Source organism: Pseudonaja textilis, chromosome 6 (genome assembly GCF_049901715.1).
Source record: "Pseudonaja textilis isolate UNSWEBS1 chromosome 6, rPseTex1.2, whole genome shotgun sequence".
Lineage (NCBI taxonomy): Eukaryota > Metazoa > Chordata > Lepidosauria > Squamata > Elapidae > Pseudonaja > Pseudonaja textilis.
In genome coordinates, this window is record NC_141995.1 from 57115285 (window position 1) to 57137000 (window position 21716).

The 21716-nt window shown below is 40.1% G+C and overlaps 1 protein-coding gene and 1 long non-coding RNA gene across 2 annotated transcripts in view; both read right to left on the reverse strand.

Moving 5' to 3' along the window:
• LONRF1 (LON peptidase N-terminal domain and ring finger 1) overlaps window positions 1-203 on the reverse strand; it is a 17364-nt gene extending 17161 nt beyond the window's left edge. Inside the window, exon 1 of the mRNA XM_087936644.1 lies at window positions 1-203. This exon is cut by the window's left edge and continues 376 nt beyond it. Coding sequence (XP_087792770.1) covers window positions 1-12 — 12 coding nt within the window. The 5' untranslated portion in view covers window positions 13-203.
• A 753-nt stretch (window positions 204-956) lies between these two features.
• Window positions 957-21716, reverse strand: part of LOC148125490 (uncharacterized) — a 40253-nt gene continuing 19493 nt past the window's right edge. Inside the window, exon 2 of the long non-coding RNA XR_015744172.1 lies at window positions 957-1581. This is a non-coding gene — a long non-coding RNA (uncharacterized LOC148125490). The remainder of the gene's footprint in view (window positions 1582-21716) is intronic.

Genomic DNA, 21716 nt, shown 5'->3' on the forward strand with positions numbered 1-21716 from the left:
CGAGGAAGCCATGACTCTTCCCCTCCTGGGTTTCTTCCCGCCGGGACGAAGACCGGGGAGACACAGAGGGCGGTGGGGGCGTTGAGGGGAAGGGAAGTACGGCCGGCTACCATAGAAGCCGCCGCTCGCCGCGGTCTCTAGCCGGGAATGGAGCCGCCGTTGAGCTGGGGGAGTCTCTCTCTCTCTCTCTCCCCCGCCGCCTTCCCTTTCTGCGCATGCGCTTTCGGCAGTCCTAGGCGTTCGGCCGTTATTAGCCGTTAGGCGCGCGCGCGCCCGTCATCCTCTTTCCCGCCCTTTCCTCCTTTCTCCGCCCCCCCCCCTCGCCTCCCCCACCGGCCCTTTGTTTGTTTGTTTTTTAAAGGAAGCCACTCAACTCTCTATATACTTAAGGGTTGGTTGTTTTTTTTTTTTTTTTTTAAAGGGGGACCGATCTACCAGGGCAACCTGGTCTACCCAATGAGCATGCTCTCCGCGTACGCCTCCCGGAGCCCCGCCTTCTCCCGAAGCCATCGCGAGACTTAAACCCCCTCCCACCTTCGCGTTAAAAAACAAAAAAAAAAAACAAAACGTGGGGGTGGCGCGTCATCTGACTTTCCCCCCTCCCCCGTCCCCACGCAGGCTCGCTTTCGATTGGCTCTCGAGGGCGAGAAGGGGAAGGGCGGGGGCGCGCGAGCGGAGGAAAGTGGGAGGGGCCGGGGGCTGGGCGATTATAAAACACGGGCCACGTGCGTTGGGTTTCTGGAGGGGGGCGGGCTTCGGCGGTTGGAGGAAGGGGGCGGGGCTAGGCGCGTGAGCGGGGTTTGATTTATGAATGGTTCGCTTTTAAATTAGCTTTTTTTCCCCCCTTTCTCTGAGGTGGGGACGTTTTGGGGTGTTTTCTGTTTGTCCCGCGCTAATGGTTTGTGCGAGTCCACCTCTTGTAGCTCCGCTTTCCCTTCAAAAGGATCTGCCATGACTTTGAAAGCTTAATTTTTTTATTTTATTTGACACAAGCTTGCAGGGAAAAGCTCCCCCCAATGGGAGCTGATGCTAGATAAAATGGCAAGTGCATTATAGGCTGGTTAGTTTTCTGAAAACTTTCAGAGGAGAAGTCCGTTAGAGATTCTCAGTTCATCCAAGTCATGGCTGTCCCGAAGGTGCTTTTTTTTTTTTTTTTTCAACAGACAACTGGACTTTCTTGGGTTTTTTTTTTCTTTTGAAGGCATTTTGCTTCTCATCCAAGAAGCTTCTTCAGTTCTGACAGGATAGTGAAGAATAGAAGGATTTATATTCCTTGCAGACAGCTGGTCATTTGCATCCTTTTAGAGGGTCATTGAGGCCACTTGGAGGTTTATCTGTGTCCTCAGGGTCATCTGGAAATCTGTTCATACGCCCACACCATTCCAAGGGCGTTTATCCAAAATTTTATAGCTAAAAGTTTAGAAATTGTCAGTCATCCAGGTCATGGTTGTCCCAAAGGTGCTTTTTTTCCCCCAAGAGGCAACTGGACTTTCTTGGTTTTTCTTTGAAGACGTTTTGCTTCTCATCCAAGAAACTTCTGCAGTTCTGACAGGATAGCGGGGAATGGCAGGATTTATATTTCTTTTCAAAGGAGAAAGGAAAGGCCTAAGTCAGCAGATTCCACTAGGTGAATGCTGTGTAAAACTTGGGTTTCTGACTACTTTACAATTCTTCTGGGGAAGGTCTGGTCACAAGGCCATTTTTGGAGACTTACCAGGACCTGATGCTTGCATTGTGAACAGCTCCCTTTCACAAGAGCTAGTTCTTATAAAAACAGTTTCAATTACTAAGGTTAGAAGTTCCCACCCACTGTATTCACTTCGCATTCCTTTGCATTAATTGTGTAAGCCTGAGAACTAGCATTTCCTTAGCCTAACTGGCCTGTAGACTAGATGAGAGGTGGTTCAGGTAAATAGCAAAATATAAATAACTTATAGTTTGATGGTATAGCTGGGGTGGGATGGAAATATTTTTATTACTGGTTCTGTGGGCGTGGCCATGTCACTGCATGGGTGTGCCATTTTTGCCGCAGCACACCCACTCCTCCCTCTCTAAGACAGCGAGAGATATCCTGGCACAGCTGATGATCAGAACAGCTGATCATCAGAAGGAAAAAACAGCTACTGGCTGAACCAGTAGCTGTTTTTTTTTTTACTGCTGATTCAGCCGAAGGGTAACATTTTTTACTACCTGTTCACCCAAATCAGTAGAATACCATCACTGGTGTAACTGTTTTAAAGTAGCCTCTCAGATGTTCTAGAAATCATAGCCACAAGTAGTTTTCTTTGTGTTACAGCCCTAAAGTTTCAAGGGAAACGGTTATAGGAAAGGTTTATAAACTGAATTTAGTCCCAAACACTGAACTGTTTGCAGATGTTACAGAAGCAAGATAATATCTGGGGAATGCAGTCACATCCAAAACTATACAGATTGATTGTATTAGTTTCTACATGACAACAAGGCATGTTAAAATCCTGTTTGGATTTGAGACCATCCACTATCCCCACTCAAGGATCGGCTCCAGGCAAAAGGAATTCAGGTATTAGGGTCCTCTCTTCTACTGTTTTGGGAATGGAAAGCAAAAGGTGGTGTGCTTTCATCTCTGCTGGTTGGTAAAAGGAAGAACAGTTATGGCATCTCAACCACAGCAACATTGCACTTAAAATGACTAATATTAGAAATTACATCAGACAAATGACAAAAACGATTTTCTTCTGGATGCATACTTCAGCCTGTAAACCATACATGGAATCAGGCTGAGATGTTCTACATATCTGCATACATACAGTAAAGCTTTATATATATATATATATATAGGTGTAAGATCGATAGATATTATATACACACACACACATACACACACATATAGAGAGGGGGGAGTATAAGTATAAGTATCCATCTCATGTATTCAAAACTATGTTTATTCTTATACCTGTATCTTGTAAGCGATTGACAAATCAAATAAATAAATAACTAAACTATTGTTTCTCATTCCCAGTGAGCCTGTTCCAGATTGCTGGCATCTGATTTCTGGCATCTGCTGCCAGAAAATAGATGGAGAAACAGTGGTTGGAAGAAATATCCTTCTGGGTTCAGTTCCAAGTGGGGAAGAAAGACACTGGAAACATGGTGACTGCTTGGGAAGATGGTTTAATGGTGGACAGGATCACATGCCTTGGGTGAAGAAAGAAGGGCTGATATGCTGAGAGTGCAGTTGTTTTATACCCTCTGTTGGGATTTGAATTGGAGCTTGTATTCTGATTGGTTGTCAGACTCCCATGGGGCTATGCAGGGTCAACTCTGTAGGCTGTCCTGAGTCCCAGGCTTGGTTGAGCCTAGTTGGATGATGATGTAATGAAAGGGCTTTGGGCAATTCCTATTATAGCTTTACCTGAAATAGATCTTGGCTATGTAAAATAGACTGGCCTCGGCCAGAGTTAGCAAGGGGGATGGTGGGGGCTGAGTTTCTGCCTCTCTGAGTTTCTACTTTTCTATTTAGGGGAAATATTCTGCCTTTTAGTATATCCTAAAATATTTCATTTTCCTAGGAGAGGGGTGGTTTTTAACTTCCAACACAGTCATGGATGTTAGAAAGGAGCAAGGATTCCCAGTGATTCCACTGCAATTAGCAGTGGGGCTCTAAGTGATGCCTACTACACTTTGCAGTGAGGCTGAACAGTCTGGAAGTTAGCAAAATAGTTGGGACTTCTGAAATGGAAAGATGTTGTTTATTTTAGGTGGCTTGGTTCAGAGGTAGTATTCATAAGGTTCTGACCAGTTCTGGAGAACCGGTGGCAGTAATTTTGAGTAAGTTTGGAGAACCAGCAAATACCACTACTGACTGGAGATTTTAAAGTATCCTTCCCCTGCCACACCCACCAAGCCACGCCCAAGGAACCAGTAGTAAAAAAAATTGAATCCCACCACTGGCTTGGTTTAGTTTGTTGGGTCACAAATGATTGAATTTGTAAAAATCATACAGTAAAGGCATGAGATATACAGCACAAACATGGATGGATGGATGGCAAAAAGTGGCAGAAATGTATTTTTCCCAAAGAAAATAAATATGTTTCTACAGTATAAAATATTAACTATGGATTGTCTTGTGAAAACCATACTTTACATAATTGCCATGAGATAGATTTACACGGCTAATATTTAGCTTCTCTAGTACACTGTATAGCTAAAAAAAACCACCCAAAGCCTAATTCAGCTAATAGCTTAACTATTCCTGCTAATCTTTATTAAAACCCCTACTTTCTATCTAATAATTAAGTACTGTAAGGAAAACAACCTTCTTTAAGAACCACTTAAAGATAATCGGAAGTGATCAGGAAATAGGATTTTGTTAGCAAGAACACACACACACACTCAGGGCACGTGTCTTCTGACAAACTGATTAAGTAAATGAGGAATGAGAGAAGCAAAACATTTTCTTCCTCAAGTAAAAAAAAACCCAGTGCAGTTGTCTTTTGGAAAAGCACCTTTGAGACAGCTATGACCTGGATGATTAAGAATCTCACAGACATTTCCCAACCAACCTTTATTTTTAAGAACATAGTGATAATAAAGACTTGATGACATTGTATTTTTCTGGATTTGACCCATTGACAAGTCATATAATCTACAGATTATAGGGATAGTAGATTTGAAGGGGCGGGATCGATGCTGATTTCTGGAATCCAGGAAAGAAATAATGTAAATATAGGCTGTTATCTATTGATGGATGAGGGAAAAAAGGAAGCGAGAGATTTACAAAATCACATGAAAATTTGAATCACCGCTGTGGTGAAAACTTTAAAAATATCCCAAGACACTCAAAATGTTGGACGGCATTTGATTTTAAGACAATGTCCATCATTAAACCATCTTTCCAAACAGCCTCCATGTTTCCGGTGTCTTTTTCCCCACTTGGAACTGATCCCAGATGGACATTTCTTCCAACATTTTTATAAGCATTGTTTTGCCATCTGCTCAGCCTCTGCTACAACTATTTTTTTCTTTGGTCTGTAGCCATTTACTTTCTAAAGCTAGCTAGCTTGCTTTCCTAAGTATCTCATGCCTATCTCATGCCTTCCTGAGCATTATAAATGTAATTTCAATGTTTTATCATTTTATACTGATATTAACTCATCTATACCAGGGGTGTCAAAATGGTGGCCCATGGGCCAGATGCATCACATGCAGGCCACACCCACCCGGCTCTGCAAAGGCAAAAAAGTCACAAGTCGTGATGTCACATGATGTGATCGAGTTTGACACCTGTGATCTATATGACGGTATAAATTCAAAAACACAGGAGACAGCTTTAGAAAATTCTTCAGCTTCATGAAGCAGTTATTGAAATCTGAATCCAAGGAAGTAGTATGAAGAACCAGAAAAATTCTTAATTATCTTAATTTAGAAGGATACAGACCTACCTTAGGGTTCCCCCACCCAAAATATATAGTGTCATACCCAATCCAGTGAAATCCTTGAATAGAATTAAAAGTGGTCTTTCTTGGCATAATTTCATTGTGAAGATATTTTTTTTTCTCTTGGTATCTACTTTCTTCCCCCCCCACCAACACTTTATTGGGTTTTTCCGTTTATACATAATACCATTACTAATTGAACAATACTGTGACAATATATATACGTATATATATATACGTATATTACGTATCAGTTGTAGTTGGAATAGAGGTAGTTAGGGGCGTGCATGCCTTATTTTGAGTGATGTTGGATTGGATAGGATAGGGTTTGATGTGGAGTTTGGGGTTGTGTGGCTTGATGCAGTCAGCTCTGTAGTCAGTTTCTCCATCGTCTAGTTGGTTTTTGAGTTCTGCGCGGAGTTCACGGGAGTGGATTCTTTGCAGTATGGATAGCTCTGGTCTTGAGCGAAGTTTTTTGTGGTTGGGATTGGTTTTTGCAATGGCATTTATTGTCTGAATGAATATGCATTTGCTGGACTCATTTTTGCATACAACTCTACAAAATCTTGGGGCCACAGAGCGAGCCATCATTGTATTTGTACCCATGGCCATCTCTGGTTATTTCAATGATATCTTCAGGAGAGATGTTTGTTGTATTATGATATCATGAACTTTGGTGATGTCATCTGATTCGTTGGTGTCTTTGAGACCAATAAGATGGCATTTGGACGTTTCTGTTCACGTTCCATGGTGTCTCTGATGAGTAAGGAGATATTATTTGTGGAATTATTTGAAGGGATAGTAATTGTTTGTGGCTGTGGTTTGGTGGTTATTTTTGGTTGTAGTTGTGATTGTAGGTGAAGTAGTGGTTGTGGTTATTGTGGCATTTGATTTTGAGCTGATAGGTACTCACTTATCTGTGCTGTATTTTTTTTTTTCAAGAGAAATTAGGCTTGCTTGTATAGTTGTTTCAAAACGTGTTGCTAAGCGTTCTTTTGTTGAGTGAATGAGTGATTCTATGCTTTCAACTCTGTCAGGTAGGGTACTCTGTTTAGCTTAGGAGAATATGATGGACATAGAAAAAAGAATGTATCTGAATTTGTAACCATATCAGCTAGGTTTTTGTTTGTGTTTAAGCAGGCAGGGTGGGCTAGATTATTGCATGGGCAGCGTTTGATGTAAATTTCGCTTTCATTGATGGTTTTAAGACATTTGAAACATGTGCGGGAGTCTGGGAGGTCATTGGTAGAGATATTTTTCTTTTGGTTTTGAGTTGTTGGGTGGCATGGTCAATGGCAATAGTACAGTAATCAATTACAATAGCTAGTTAATGTGATAGGTAGACAGTTACTTAATGAATGTTGGTAATTAATAAATGTTAATTGATATGTTAGAGAACAAATCAAAGTAAGGTTGCTTATTACTAAAAATCAATCAATCAATTATTCAAATCACTAATCAAATTTTGCTAAGCAACAAACAGCCTAATTTATTACAGTAATTACTAAACACACTGGTCAATTAAATTCACTAAATCACTGATTTTACTAATCAGATATTCAGTAATTACACTATATGCACTAACATTCAATCATACTAAGCAAAAGTCATTTTGATTTTACTACAGCATATCATTTTGGGCTCCATGACTGAGCCTTCTCCATGAATATTAGCATCCCTCATTTCATAAATGAATGCCCATTTCATAAGCAAATGTTGATTTGTATTTTGAGTAAATATTTGTTAGCTCAAAGAGAACCAGGATTTAATTGCCTGCCCCGTTCCCACTTTCCAGCTTGTTCGGATAAAACTTTCAAAGATAGGGATAAAAAGAGTTATCCAGAATGCACTCTCTATACAGACTTATATCTAGCTTACATAATCCATTATTTATACATCAGCCTTTATCAGCTTTGTGGCTTCTGAATGTAATAGACTCAACAGTGTTTTCACTTCAGCCATCCAGACCAATTAAGATAAATGCTGCCTGCAAATGATGAGTTAAATCCAATTTTATCCGCAGGCATAAGGTGTGGGGTAAGGTTGGGTAGAATAGAATGCTAGCTATTTCCTGATTTATTTATTCTGCATTTAATAACTAGTGTTGTCCTATTTGGCTCTTCTAGATGTCAAATCAATTCCAGTCATTGTGATCTCCCAAAAGTTGAAATTGGCCCAAACATTTGAAGTTTAGTGCTCTAGGTTGTGAGATGGCTTGATTGTGAGACGGCATTAGTTAGAGGCAGAGATACAAAATGAATGGGGTTTTTATTTGAAAATATTACAAAATAAAGATTTCTGTACAAAGAACATTTTTGTTTTTATTGCTAAGTTTTTATATTTTGAAGCTCTTTTGCTCAGTTTAGTTTGAAATATCTACTGCTGTTTTTAACTTTAACTATTCTGTCAGACACAACCAATGGTTGTATAATTTACTATTTTAAAGATAAACAGACAAACAGATAATCAGAGTTGGAAGGGACCTTGTAGGTCATCTAGTCCAGCCCTCTGCCCAAGAAGGTGACCCTACACCATTTCTGACAGATGGGAGTCCAATCTCTACTTGAAAGTCTCAAGTGATGGCGCTGCCACAACTTCCGAGGGCAATTTTTGTTCCATTGGTTGATTGTGTTCTACTGTTTTAGATTTGTATATCCTTTGTTTTCTGTTCCTTTTATTTTGCTTTAATCCTCTTGAATTTGGCCTTTGGAATTTGGATCTGTCCCTCCCTCTCCTTTGCTCACCTTCCCACACTACTTTCATGGCTTGGTGGACGTAGTAGGATTGTTGAACTTCTAGCCAGCCTCCTCCTCCCTTTAAGCAGTTGAGTTAGGGACTACACTGGGCTCAGAAACTGCAGTCTGCTTTCAAGCCTAATGTTCTCTTCCTAGCTGAGGCAATAAATTTAAAAACGGAGTTGAAGGAATCAACCAAATGTAAATGTTATACCGTAAATAAAACATTTCAAGTGTAATTATGCTCTTTTTCTTTAAAAAGCTGTCCTTTAGGACTATGGTGTATGTATACTGATTGTATACTGTTGATGTAACAGTAACATAAATTACACATCTGTTGCAACAGCCTCATGGCCTCTTTGTCAAAGTGTCCCATGAAAGCTAAAAACAAATGAAAAATTAAAAGCGGCCATATCTTTTTCTTTGACAAACCCAAGAGCTTATGACACTTGAAAAGCTAAATAAATGGGAAAATATATTTTTTTAAAAAAATAATATTTATAGTTATCTTCTCAACCCAGTGCCTCTGGCTGTGGCATTACAATTTTTAAATACCTTATAATGGAATATATAATACAGGGAAAAGAAACTGAATAATTGGCTTTCCTAGACATAAACTCAAAATGGTGGCTATTACATTATAATTTAAAGGAAAATTTTTCTAAGATGCTGGTGTATCGTAGGCATTTAACACCTGATAAATTGTCAAAGATGTACAAGGGTATATCAAATATATGTTAGAAATGTAAACAATCTGAAGACACTTTTTATGACCTCTAATGAGCATGTAAGGAAGCTAAAATTTATTGGAATCATATATCAGAATCAAAGAATTCTTAAATTGGAATGTACAACTGAAGCTAGAGACTTCTTTTTTGCTTGACAGATTGAAAAAAAACCCATGGGATATTGTTCTGATATATGACAACAGCAGCAAGGCTCCTCTGTACTCAGAGAAGAAAGGATTTGCATGTATTCACAGTGGAAGGATGGATGGTAAAATTAATGGAATTGGTAGAAATGGCAAAATTGACTGCTTTGATTCAAAAAGAGACTTTGTCTAGCTTTGTTTTATTTGAAAACCACTCTTGGGTATTTTTTTTACTTGAAACTGAAAAGAAATGTTTTGATGGCTTGTTTATGATGATAGAAGTATTGTTATGCCTGTGTTATGGTTTATTTGAATTCAAAGGATTATTGATTTTTAGATGTTTATCTGTACTGAACAAAGTCTGAAGGTGTCCCCCCACCCAGCCTTTCTCCCATTTGTCTGCACTTCCCAGTTTTACTTTTTCCATATCCTCCCCTCTTTTTCTTTAATTTGGTCTTTGGTAGTTTATGTTTTTCTGAAATTTAAAAAAGTTTTTGGAAAAATGATGGCTGTTACACAACACCCCAAGGTAAAATAAATTAAATTGATCAGGTCAGTCTGATTGGGAACCTTCCATAAGGTGATGCAGCATAAATTTGCAGTCTGATCTGAAAGGTTTTTACAGTAGGTGTGAGTTTAGGTCACTATATACAAGCCTTAGGACTCAAGATTGCATTCCAATTTTTTTTGATACCAGTCATAGCACAACTGTAGACAAAATTATATGTTATCTAGGGAAGGTACCAGCCTTGGCATCTCCTGTTAATAGCACCCAGAGCAAATCTCTATTTGAGATATTAACTATATATAATACTGATTTAAATGGAGGAAAGTCTTCATTAAATTAATTTCTTTTGGCAAGCATATTGGAAAGTGTCATGCTTTCAATAGCTTAACAAAATGGGAAGAATGAAAGTCATAAGACATTTGAGTTCAATTTGGCAATTACAGTAGAAAAAAAATAGCATCTCTTGTATAACATTTATGTAATCGAGCAGAGACTCAAGGCCTGCTTTATTGTTGCTGCTTCCAACCCCATACAAAATGTGTGACATTGTGTTGTCACTCTCAAAGTCAGCAGCTCTGGACTCTTCTCGTCTGTGGATTTAGAGGTATCCCACTGAGGGTTTGCAAAGAGGGCAGTTTAAAAAAACAACAACCAGAGAAATTGGAAAAAAGTCACAGGAATGTAATTTAGATGGTGCCTGTATTAACCATTTGGCATCCAAAGTTTTTATCTTAATATATGAATGATGACACTCAACATTTTCTGGGATTTATTTTTGAAATTGTTTGCTATCGCAAAAAACAAACCACAACCTATTACTTTCCCAGATGTAAGGCCAGTGCAAAACTAGGCCAAGGGATCCAGTATAAATATTTATTCCTCCCCAAAAACTTTTGCAGCCATCCATCTCATTTAAAATAATGAGTGCTATAGAATGAGCGGGTGAAGAAATGTCCTTGTTTTGAGCCTTCACAAATACTTTCCATTTTGCAAAGCAAGTTCTGTTTTTGCTGCTTGTAATATGGTAATAAAGTTTGGAGGATCGCCCAATGAAAAATATATAGAGTTGAGTATGTTTCATGTCTGACGACTTGAAGACTTTATGCCTCTCGGCATATGTTAAAAGAGGGCAAAACTGAAACACAAAGGAAGCAATTTGTATTTGGGGAAAAGTAATTTGTATTTACACATCTTCATCTCCAACTTGTTACCTTCGCAACTGCAGAACAGGGGAGATAAATAATATGAAGCAAAGGTGAAGAAGGTTGTAGCCTTGAATCTCAGATACTCAGAAAATCTGTATTCTTTCCTTGATATCTCACGTTTTCCTTCAATAACATGATAATGACATCAGAATAGAAATACACTAAATGTGAGTAAACTGGTATATATCTTCCTACAAGCACATCCTGGTAGACTTATTTGCTTTCAGGTGCTTTGAGAGCTATTTCTTTATTCATTTCTAAAAATGTAGTCTGTCCAACTAAAAAACAAACATGATTGGAGGGAGCAAAAAAAACCCCACACCCTCACATCAGCCCAATTCGCCCCACACAAGACTGTTGTGGGGTGCGGGGGGGAAATAGGACCAGAAAGATATATTGGGTATGTTTGCCACATGGAATTATTTGTAAAAATAATAAATGTGGTGTGGAAAGGGAACTTCATGAGGACAGTGGTGACACCCAAGCAGGAAAAGCCCAAAGGGAACATCAGGCCAGTCATAAAACAAACTTGCATAGGAAAAGAGATTTAATAAAAGGTATTGAAAGAAGCCCCCTAGACAAAAGCCAAGTAATTAAGAAAGCTAGGGAAACAAGAAAAAGAAATCCCTTACAAACAACAGGTCATGCCAAATCAGCAAAACAAATAGACAAAAGACACGAAATAAATTCCATAGCAGACAGGAGATTGCCACCAAACAAATATAAGAAAACATTAGGATGAAACTGATAATCCAATCAAACCATCCCGCGGAGTTTACCCTCTGGCGGAAATGAAGACAACCCCCTGACAGGATTTAAAACATTAAGAAATACAAACACAAGCACTCACACACAAAAGGAGAAAAGGTATAAAAATCAGGGGTTTATTATACAAAGATGGCTAGTCCCAGGAACGCAGACCCTCTTGCTATCTCTTGCCTTCCTGAAAAATAAACCAGCTTCCAAGCAGTTGTCTGTGTCCTTGCACTGGAGTTCTCCCAGCAGGAAAATCGAATCCTCAAAAGAAAGGCATTTTCCAGCCTTTCAACAGTGGGATATGAACAAATGAATAAAATAAAAAATGAAAGTTGTTCCCCAACTTAAAGGGGCCCAACCATACAGTATAACCCAAGACCTAAGGCCCACGTTTTTAAGGCTTGTTTAAAGGCAGATAACTGTTTTGAATTATGTTCTGGAGAAGGAAATGAAACATTATTTTAAGTGCATTCTGTAACCAATAATTATGTATTTGTTATAGAAACATGCTGTACAATAGTTTTGGATATTTACTGCGTTGTCTCTTGAGGACATTTCTCCAAAATCTGCCTTACTGGCTGAACCAGTTTAGCCCAGGGATGCAGCTGAGGTCAGGCCCCTTCATAAATCCCCACACCACAATCCTCACAATTGTTTTGTTTTTTACCCAAGTCTTTTTTCTTTCTTTCTACACTTCATTCACAGCTACTTTATCTTGTAGGACCTGAAGTGCAATAAAGTAAAGCAGCAATGTGCAGAGCAGTCTTGCGGCTTGGCTCCTAGAGCTGTTTTAGTCTACCTAGTGCACATTTCCCTTGAGGCAGCCATAATAATGTTTGTCCAACTTGGCAACTTTAAGATGGCTAGGCTGACTGGGAAATTCTGGGAGTTGAAGTCCTCCCATCTTAAAGTTGCCAAGTTTGACAAACACTGAAATAAATGGAGACAAAAGAGAACCTTAGCAGATATTACAGAATAGTGTTAATAAAATCTGTTACCTGCCTTGCTGGTAAGTGTGTGGTCTTACTCCTTTGAGGGAATGCAGTTCTCCATTTTGAAAGCAAGCATTAAGTGTGCTTTGTTTTACATGGATTATGTTGCATTGGGGGAAAAGAGACTCGTGACCCAGTTGACTTTTCCCTTTTTATTTTCTTTCTAGTAATCCCATGCGGAGAAACCGCGGCAGCCTTTTTTATAGCCAGCTGCTCGCGACTCGTGGCCAATGACAGCTCTTCAAATCTCCCGCCACCACGGACCAACCTATCATAGGTAAGTATGCAAATATATAACACCCCTCCCCATGTGGTCCAGTCTAACCAATCCGGGCCTCACCTATCGTACGTAGTCACGTAAGTAGGTGGGGCTCTTATGGTTCCGACTGGACCTGTGTAATTCAGTTGTGAGTTCACCTCTGGACTGTTCGGACAAGGTTGCTGTTTTTCCCGTTCTTTTCCGTGACGCCTCCTGGAAGGTAGACTCAGCCATGCCGCTCCCGCCAGGCCTTTCCTGGCTGGTTGAGTCGGCTCGGCTGCTCCCACCAGGAGTGGCTTCCTGATGGTTCTTCAAAGTCTGCTCCAGCGTCCCCAAGTTGTTTTCTTCTTCTATAGTTTCAGGTACGTGTTTGCGATTTCTGATTGGGACTAATGTTAGTATTGGTTGTTGTGTCATTGTTAGGGTTTGTTTTGTCACTTCTTTTACTTGTGGAGGGTCTCCCCCTCCCCTTTTGTTTGTGTTTGAGGGGTCTCCCCCCTCTCTGGTTTGGCTATTTTTTAAAATTTTTTATTGGTTTTTAAAAACAAACATAAACAAACAAAACATAAAAACATCTCTGGTTTGGCTATTTTTGTTTAATGTTTGCAGCAGTTCCTTTATTTGTGTAGGTTCTCCCCGCTTTTCATCCTGATTGTTAGTGTTTCCCAGTGTGGTCCTCGATCTGATTTGGTCTATGTGTCTCCTCCAGCTCTTTCCGTCCTCTGTGTCTACCCTGTATGACCGGGGTCCTGTTATTTGGGTTATTGTTGCCAGTATCCACAATGATTCCCCCGTGAGGTTTTTTGCATAGACTAGGTCCCCTGTTTTGAATATGCGGCACTTACTGGAGGAGTCTGCTGGCTTTTCTGGGCTATATGTGGGGTGTAGCCTGTCTAGGTTTGATCTTAGTTTCCTTCCCATTAATAATTCTGCTGGGCTTTTATTTGTTGTGGTGTTTGGTGTAATGTGGTGTAATGCTTAGTAGTTTGTCTATTTTTTCCTATATATCCCCTGGTCCCAATTTGTGTAGTGCTTCCTTAGTGTAAACGGACCATGCGTTCCGCACACCTGTTCGTAGCCAGACGTCCCGGCGCTGTTAGTGCATGCCTTATTCCTTGTTCTGCCAGGAAGCTTTTGAATGTTATTGCTGTGAATTGTGGTCCATTGTTGGATACAACTAAATCCGGCAATCCATGCATCATAAAAAGTTTCCTTAGTTGTCTAATAACAGCTTCTGTTGTGGTTGAGTGCATGATGCTTACCTCTAGCCAATTTGAGTAAGCGTCTACCACTATTAAGAATGTGTGTCCTTTAGCTGCGAAATCAATGTGTATTCTAGACCATGGTCCCTTAGGTGTTTCCCATTCATGTATAAGTGCAGAAGGGGGTGTAGGTCTAGATTCCTGGCATCGTTTACAAGTTGCTACCCATTCTCCTATGTCTTTATCCATCCCTGGCCACCATATATAACTCCTAGCCAGGGACTTCATTCTGACAATACCCGGGTGACCCTCATGCAATAATTAAAGTATTTGTTTCCTTAATATGTTCGGTATGACCACCCTATCCCCCCATTGTATACATCCCTTTAAGATTGATAGTTCCGTTTGTCTATTCCGAAATGGTTTAACAGTCTCGTCACTTGCAGTCTCTGGCCACCCTTTACCTACCCAATTTAAAATCCGCGCCAGGTTTCTGTCTCTCGTGGTTTCCATAACAATGTCTGTTGCTGTTATGGGTACGTTTGCCAACATCTCGATTTGAAGGATTGATGTGGTTGGTGCAGGATCATCATTTAAATCAGATAGCGGGGAACGGCTCAGGGTGTCAGCGTGTGTTATGTTCTTTCCTGGTCAGTAGATCAAGTTGGAGTTATAGGCAGCTAGGAATTCAGACCACCTCGTCATCCACGGTGACAGTATGTTAGGTGTAACTTTGTTTCCTGTGAGGATTCCTAGGAGAGGTTTATGGTCTGTGACAAGTGAAAAAGGTCTGCCATAGATATATTTGTGGAAATGTTTTATTCCTGTTATTGCGGCTAATGCCTCCCTATCTAGTTGGCTGTAATTCCGCTCCAGTTTAGATAGAGTTTTTGAATAGAATGCGATAGGTGCTTCTCTTCCATCAGGTAATACGTGGCTGAGTAGGGCACCTATGCCGAATGGTGATGCATCGCATGTTAATGTTGTTGGAAGGGTCTCGCTGTATTGTATTAGCACACAGTCTGATGTAAGTAAGTTTTTTATTTCCTGGAATGCTGTTTCTTCTCATTGCCCCCAGGTCCAGGTAGCTTTCTTATCAAGCAACCTGTGTAGTGGTTCCGCTATTGTTTTCTGTGGTAAGAATACATTGTAAAAATTAATAAGTCCCAAGAAGGCTTGCAAGTCTGTTTTATTTTTGGGTCTGGGAGCTTCCTTTATTGCTCTGATTTTGTTTTCAGTGGGGTGGATCCTTTCTTTGTCTATGAGGTATCCCAGGAATTCGACTTTGTCGGTGGCTAATTGGCACTTCTCTTTTTTTACTTTAAGTCCCGCCTTTAAATTTTTAAAAGACCTCTCTTAGGCAGTCTTTCAGTTGTTCTTTGTCCTTGGCTGATACTAATACATCATCAAAGTATGGTACCACCCCCCCTTTATTCCTTGCAATAGGTGTTCCATTAAACTCTGGAATACCCCTGGGGCCACAATAACTCCAAATTGCAGTCTGTTGCATTTGAATGCCCCCCTATGTGTCACAATTGTTTGTGCTTCTGCTGTTTCTGGGTCAACTGGTAATTGTTGGTAGGCTTGCACAAGGTCCAATTTCGCAAAGATTTTACCTCCCCCTAAAGAATGTAATAGGTGCTGTACACCGGAACTGGGTATGCGCTTTGCTGTAGTGCATGGTTAAGGGTTGCTTTGTAGTCCCCGCAGGTACGTATGGACCCATCTGGGTTAATAGGGGTAACAATTGGGGTTTCCCACCTTGCATGGTCTATTGGTTCTAATAACCCCTGTGTGATAAGTTTATCTAGGTGTTGATCAATTTTTGGTTTTAACGTGAAAGGAACTCGCCTCGCCTTTAGTCTTATAGGGGCTATATTTGGATTTAAATTAAATGAGATAGGGGACCCTTGGTATTTGCCCAGTTCTCCATTGAAGACGTCCTGGAATTCTTTCATCAGGTTCTCTTCCCAATCTATCTCAGTAATGCTGTTTATTCCGGTTTCTCCGATTCCTAATGGTGCAAACCATTCAAGTCCCAGTAGGCTGGGTCGATCCCGGTCAACTATTGTTAATGGAAGGACTTTAGTGTGTTTTTTGAATTCAACTTTGAAATGTCCGGTACCTACCACAGGAATTCTGTTTCCCCGGTAGTCCTTTAGTGTGAGTTTTTGTATTTCGAGCTCTCCCTTGTTTATATCAGGTATTTGTCTTTTTACCGTATTCCACGATACCATTGATAAATACGAGCCTGAGTCCACCTCCATCTCGCATGGCTGGTCTTCTATGGCGACTTGCACATGTACCTTTTTTGCATTGATTGAGTTTGGGTGCCCAATGGTTATTGTTTGATGTGATTCCTCTTTTCTGTTTGCTTCTTTCCATCACTTGTTTCTGTTTTCTTGACTCCAACGGCTCCCTATTTGCTTTTCCCTCCCTCTGGGTGGGGTGTTCCATCTTTGTTTAGGGCCATAGTTATTTCTAGTTCGGCATGCCCTTGCTATGTGTCCCTGCCGTTCACAATACCTGCAAATAGTATTGAAGAAATGGCATTCAGAACGTGGATGGTTTCCTCCGCACCCAGCACAATGGAATTCTGACTTTCTTTCATTCCACTCCCGTCTACCTTTTTCCGACCGGAGTTGATTTACATCTTCTTCCTCTTCATCTTCTGGTAAGGATTCAATGTCCTCATGGTGTGTTGTGGTGGTGGGTTTTTTTGTTTCATCTGGTGTCTTATTGCGTGTTTGATTAGTGTCTTCTTGGGTTTCTTTTGGTAATTTATTCATTTGTTGCATGGTGGCTGCCGATTTCTTTGTGGCTTCCACTGCGGTGGCTTCTTCTATTGCCTCCTTCAATGTTATCTTAGGTCTTGTTAGTAGTTGACCCTGTAGTGTAAGGTCCTTTAATCCGAGGACCACGCGATCCCTCATAGCCTCATCCATGTTTAGAAATTCACATGCTCTGCCAATGTCTCTTAGTGCTGCAACAAAATCTCCGATGCTCTTGTCTTCCTTTTGGTCGCGCCGATAAAATTCGTGTCTTTCGATGAGGCATGAAACGGTTGGTGCATAGTGGGCTCGCAGTAATTTCTCTAGGTCCGTCCACGCCATCGTCTTTACATCGTTGGGTGCTGCCAATGCCTTTGCTATTTTGAATACTGTGGGACCACAGTGGGTGAGGAAGATGGCTCTCTTCCTATTTTAGGATACTCCTTGGAGATTGCTCCCTTCTAGAAACATGAGGAATCAGTTGATGTAGGATTCCCAGTCTTCAGTTGTTGGGTTGAATGGTGTGGGTGGTGAGTTGTTCCCGGCCATTTTGTCTCGCTCGGTCCTTGTTGCCGCGTGCACAACTGGGCTCCTTTGTCTCACTATCCTACCTTTATCGCCAGTGTTGCGTTGTGGGAAAAGAGACTCAAGACCCAGTTGACTTTTCCCTTTTTATTTTCTTTCTAGTAATCCCATGTGGAGAAACCGCAGCAGCCTTTTTTATAGCCGGCGGCTCGTGGCCAATGATGGCTCTTCAAATCTCCCGCCACCACGGACCAACCTATCATAGGTAAGTATGCAAATATATAACAGATTACATGTGAATCATGCTTTATGTGTAATTGTTGACCTTCATTTTTTAATGCTTCCTTTTGTTTGGTCCCCTTCCCTCACCCCATGTTGCTACAATTCAGAATATAGTTTCTTTTAGGACAAGGAACACTCTTCAGAAACAGATTTGAAAGTATAGACTACTCTTCAGCATCCATTACTCACAACTATTGGCATTAGTGGCTAGGAGTTGATGGAATTTCTATTCCATAACCATTGAAAGGCATCCAGTGTTTCTCTTTTTGTTTATTGCAATTTCAATGCATTTTGTTTTGTGCATATGTTTATTTCAAAAGGTAGGTCTGCTCTGCACTCCGGAATAACTTCATCCACTTATTTGCAATGAGTTGCACTAGTTTTATGTGTATCTTAATTTTAGAAAGCAAGGTTAGTAATTATGTAACTCTGCAAATGAATCCAGTTATTTTTCCATTTAATACTGAATACCCATCTCTTAAAACAGTGTTTTGCCATTATATAAATGAATTGTTTGTCTCTTCAGCCAAGCCTGCCTTGTTTATTGAACTTGACTCTATTTTTTTTTTTTTGCCTTGGTTATAAAATATGCTTATGCAATTCAAACCACCAGACGGTTTGAATCCTGTTTAAACTTCTTGTGTTTGTGAAGCTCTTGCTGTCATCTAATTTTCACTATGTTCCTGCCAAGTATTTCAAATATAGGGCATGGATCTTGTATGCATTCTACCCTACAGAATGCCTATTCCGCCACACTTGTTGGCAGCATTACATTGCTCAAAAATTTTACTTAATAGTAGCCACACGAACAAACAAATAAATCAGATATTTCAAAGTTGGGGTGGGATGGAAAAACAGAAGAGCTATTCATCCCATGTTTTAGGTCATAAAAATGACAAACTTCCATTCTGGTTCTGATTTGACCATTTTGTTCAGAGGATTAAAAACACAGTGTTCTCTGTAGATGTTGACAGAGAAAACAATTTACTTGGGAACTAGCATCTTATATAAAATCCAGCATTGCTCTATTGAATCTTCTGACCTTAGTATGAGCATGTACAGTGCATCCTGAAAGTATTCACACCCCCTTCACTTTTATCCATTTTTGTCACGTTGCAGCCTGATTCTACAGTTTTTGATAGTCAATTTTTTTCTCATTAAAAAGTACCCTGTAATGATAAAGTGAAAGCAGAATTTTAGAAATGTCTGTAAATTTATTAAAAAGAAAAAAACTCTGAAACATTACATTGGCATAAGTATTCAGATCCTTCATTCAGTACTTTGTTGAAGGACCTTCTCCCCCAATTGCTCACTTTGACCAGGTGACCAGCTCTTGCAAGAGTCTTGGTTGAAGAAAAAACTGAAATATCACATTGGCATATGTATTCAGACCCTTTGCAACAACACTTGAAATTTGTCAGGATGAGAAAACCTTGAAAGATTTGCTCTTACAGAGATTTATAAAAGTATCTATGCTAAATCCTAGGATTCTATGCATGTTTACCTAGAATTGAGTTCCAATTTCTTTTGTGGGCTCAGTTGTGTAACCTAGGACAGTCTTCCCTAATCATAGAGCTATTGATTTCTTCTCTTCCATTGTCAAACACAAAAGTACCAATTGTAGCCGAGCCACCAGAAATTCGAACAAAGCTGGAACATTTGCCAACACACCAGTCTCAGGACTATTTTAAGATGTCTTTCTAATCTTATAATTACTCACAACTATATTAGCCTGTTGTAGCAGCTAGAATAATGAACCTGGTGGCAGTTTAGAAATTAGAAAAGAGATTGATAATACTGTTCTCTCTACAGTGAGACAAGGCCTAGAGAAAAGCTCCCTTCCCTAACTGGTTTTAAAGTCTGTTTTATTTTAAATGTTTTGAAGTATGTTTGATTAAAAAAAAAAACTAAAGGAGTCTGGCAAGCTGCAAAAATGAAACACTAGCCTCTAGAACAGTTGTCAAACTCATGTCACCACAGTGTCACGTGACATATCGGGATTTGCCCCCTCCCTTCACTAAACCAGGCTTGGGCATGACCAACGCATGACACATCCAGCCTGTGGCCCGCGAGCTTAACAGTCCTGCTCTAGAATCAGCTTTGTTTTCCAGAATGCATTCTTGGGCCCATCTAAGGCATAGAAGAATTGGAAAACAAACAGAGATGAGTAATTGCCACAACTGCTTTATTAAAGAAAAAAAAAAGACAATGGTAAGTAAATTGGGGTCTTAGGCCAGAGGTATAGCAGGGAGCGCTAATTTTTCACCTGGAAAATGGATATTTTGTAATGAATACATATTACTTTAAATCTAGTTGACAAGATATTGTCCAATCTGAATGGTTGGAAACTTAAGATTAGCTCTCCTGGAGATAGGAAAGTCTTCTGGGAGCTTAATGGATAAATCTGTACAACGGTACAGAAATGGTTAATGTTGCTTCTTCCTGGAGAGCTTTGGACTTCTTCTTTCCAGCATGCTGGAAAATTCTTGAGTTGAAGTCCACACATTTTAAAGTTTCAGTTTGAAAAACTCCAATTTAAATAAAAAACCATCTCACTGATTATTGCTGGCTAGATATGGCTACTAGATGACAGTCACTGTAAAAACTGTTTTACCTGTTCTTTAGTTAGTCCAGTTAATCTTGAAATTAAGGATGCTCTGTGGACTTCTTATGTGCTATACTTTTATGGGTGACTTTCTCTCACAGCAATCCTGACAAAACATGGTTTCCTCCTCTAACCCAAATCATTGCTTCATTCTTTGGACGACAAGGATTATGTAATATCCATGATTCGGCAAGAGTAATTTGTTTGGATTACTTATTTACATTTTCTAAACTAATGGCTTAAGTTGTAATTCCTTTTTAACTGGAAATCAGCTCTGCTACAGCTTTCTACCATGTTTCCATACTATATCTTTCTACCCATCTCTTAATCTTCATTATCAATTTAAATTTATTAATTAGAATATTGGATTGTGCCTCATGTCAGTGGATCTCCAAGTAGGATAAGCATGTATGAAACAGTGAAAAATAATCTACACATAACAACCTAGTAAAGGGTTGCACATCAAAATAAGATGGCAAGTTAATACCGCACTACAGTCAAGAATAGATAAATAGGTTTTTCACATAGCATTGAAATGAAATAAAGGTTGGCATGAATGTGGCCTGTGAGAAGAGAGCATTCCATAGTCAAGATGCCATACTCAAGAAGATATTCTGGGGTCTCCAATGTACTGCAGCAGTAGTGGGATTCAAATTTTTTTACTACTGGTTCTGCGGGTGTAGCTTGGTGGGCATGGCATGGCTTGGTGGGCATGGCAGGGGAAGGATACTGTAAAATCCCATTCTCTCCCCACCCCACTAACCTGCTTTCCAGCTCCGTTCTCCAGGCAGCAAAAGAAGACCCAGCCGATCAGCTGGGACTCAGGAGGCAGAGAATAGATGGGTTTGGCAGGGCCAGTCAGAGGTGGGATTCCGAACTACTCAAAATTTCCGCTACCGGTTCTTCAGAACTGGTCAGAACCACCTCTATACTGTAGCCTATATCAGGATACAGAGCACAGCCTTTAAATGGATCTTCATAGTTGAACAGTTGTAGAGAGAGATCCTTAAGTGTATTTCCCCCCTCCCAGATGTGCTGGGATAAAATTTCTTAGCTAGTGATGAACCCTGCTCTTCCAACACTTTAGTTGATATTGATGTAGGGCTTGAAACATGTCATCGGTAACGTTTTAACTCAGTTCATCAGGTCTTTGTGTTACATTCCTGTGTTTAACTGGATCTTTTGCAGTCCAAAATCATACTAGCAGCAGTACTCTTAACTTCTGTGTATTCATCATGCCAATTCCCTAAGCTATTTTGATGATTAATGATTGAGCTAGACTGCATCACTCTCTTGGGTTATAAAACCATTGATAAAGAGTTTTTATTCACCAAGCAGTAAAATTACTCTGCCAGCTGACTCATTTCCAATTTTTCCTGTGCTGCGGCACATAATTAACTGTGAGCAGAACCCTGTTTACTGCTTCAAACACAGGGCATGGCTTGTGAAAACTAGCAGCACCAAAAGGTTTAACATGTGTTTCAAAAATCTCTCATGACAAGACGATGTGTGCTTCGGCCACATCTGATGTGACATAATAGAAATACACGGTCTCTTTCTCAGAAGACTTTTGCTTTAGCCATAGGCTGAA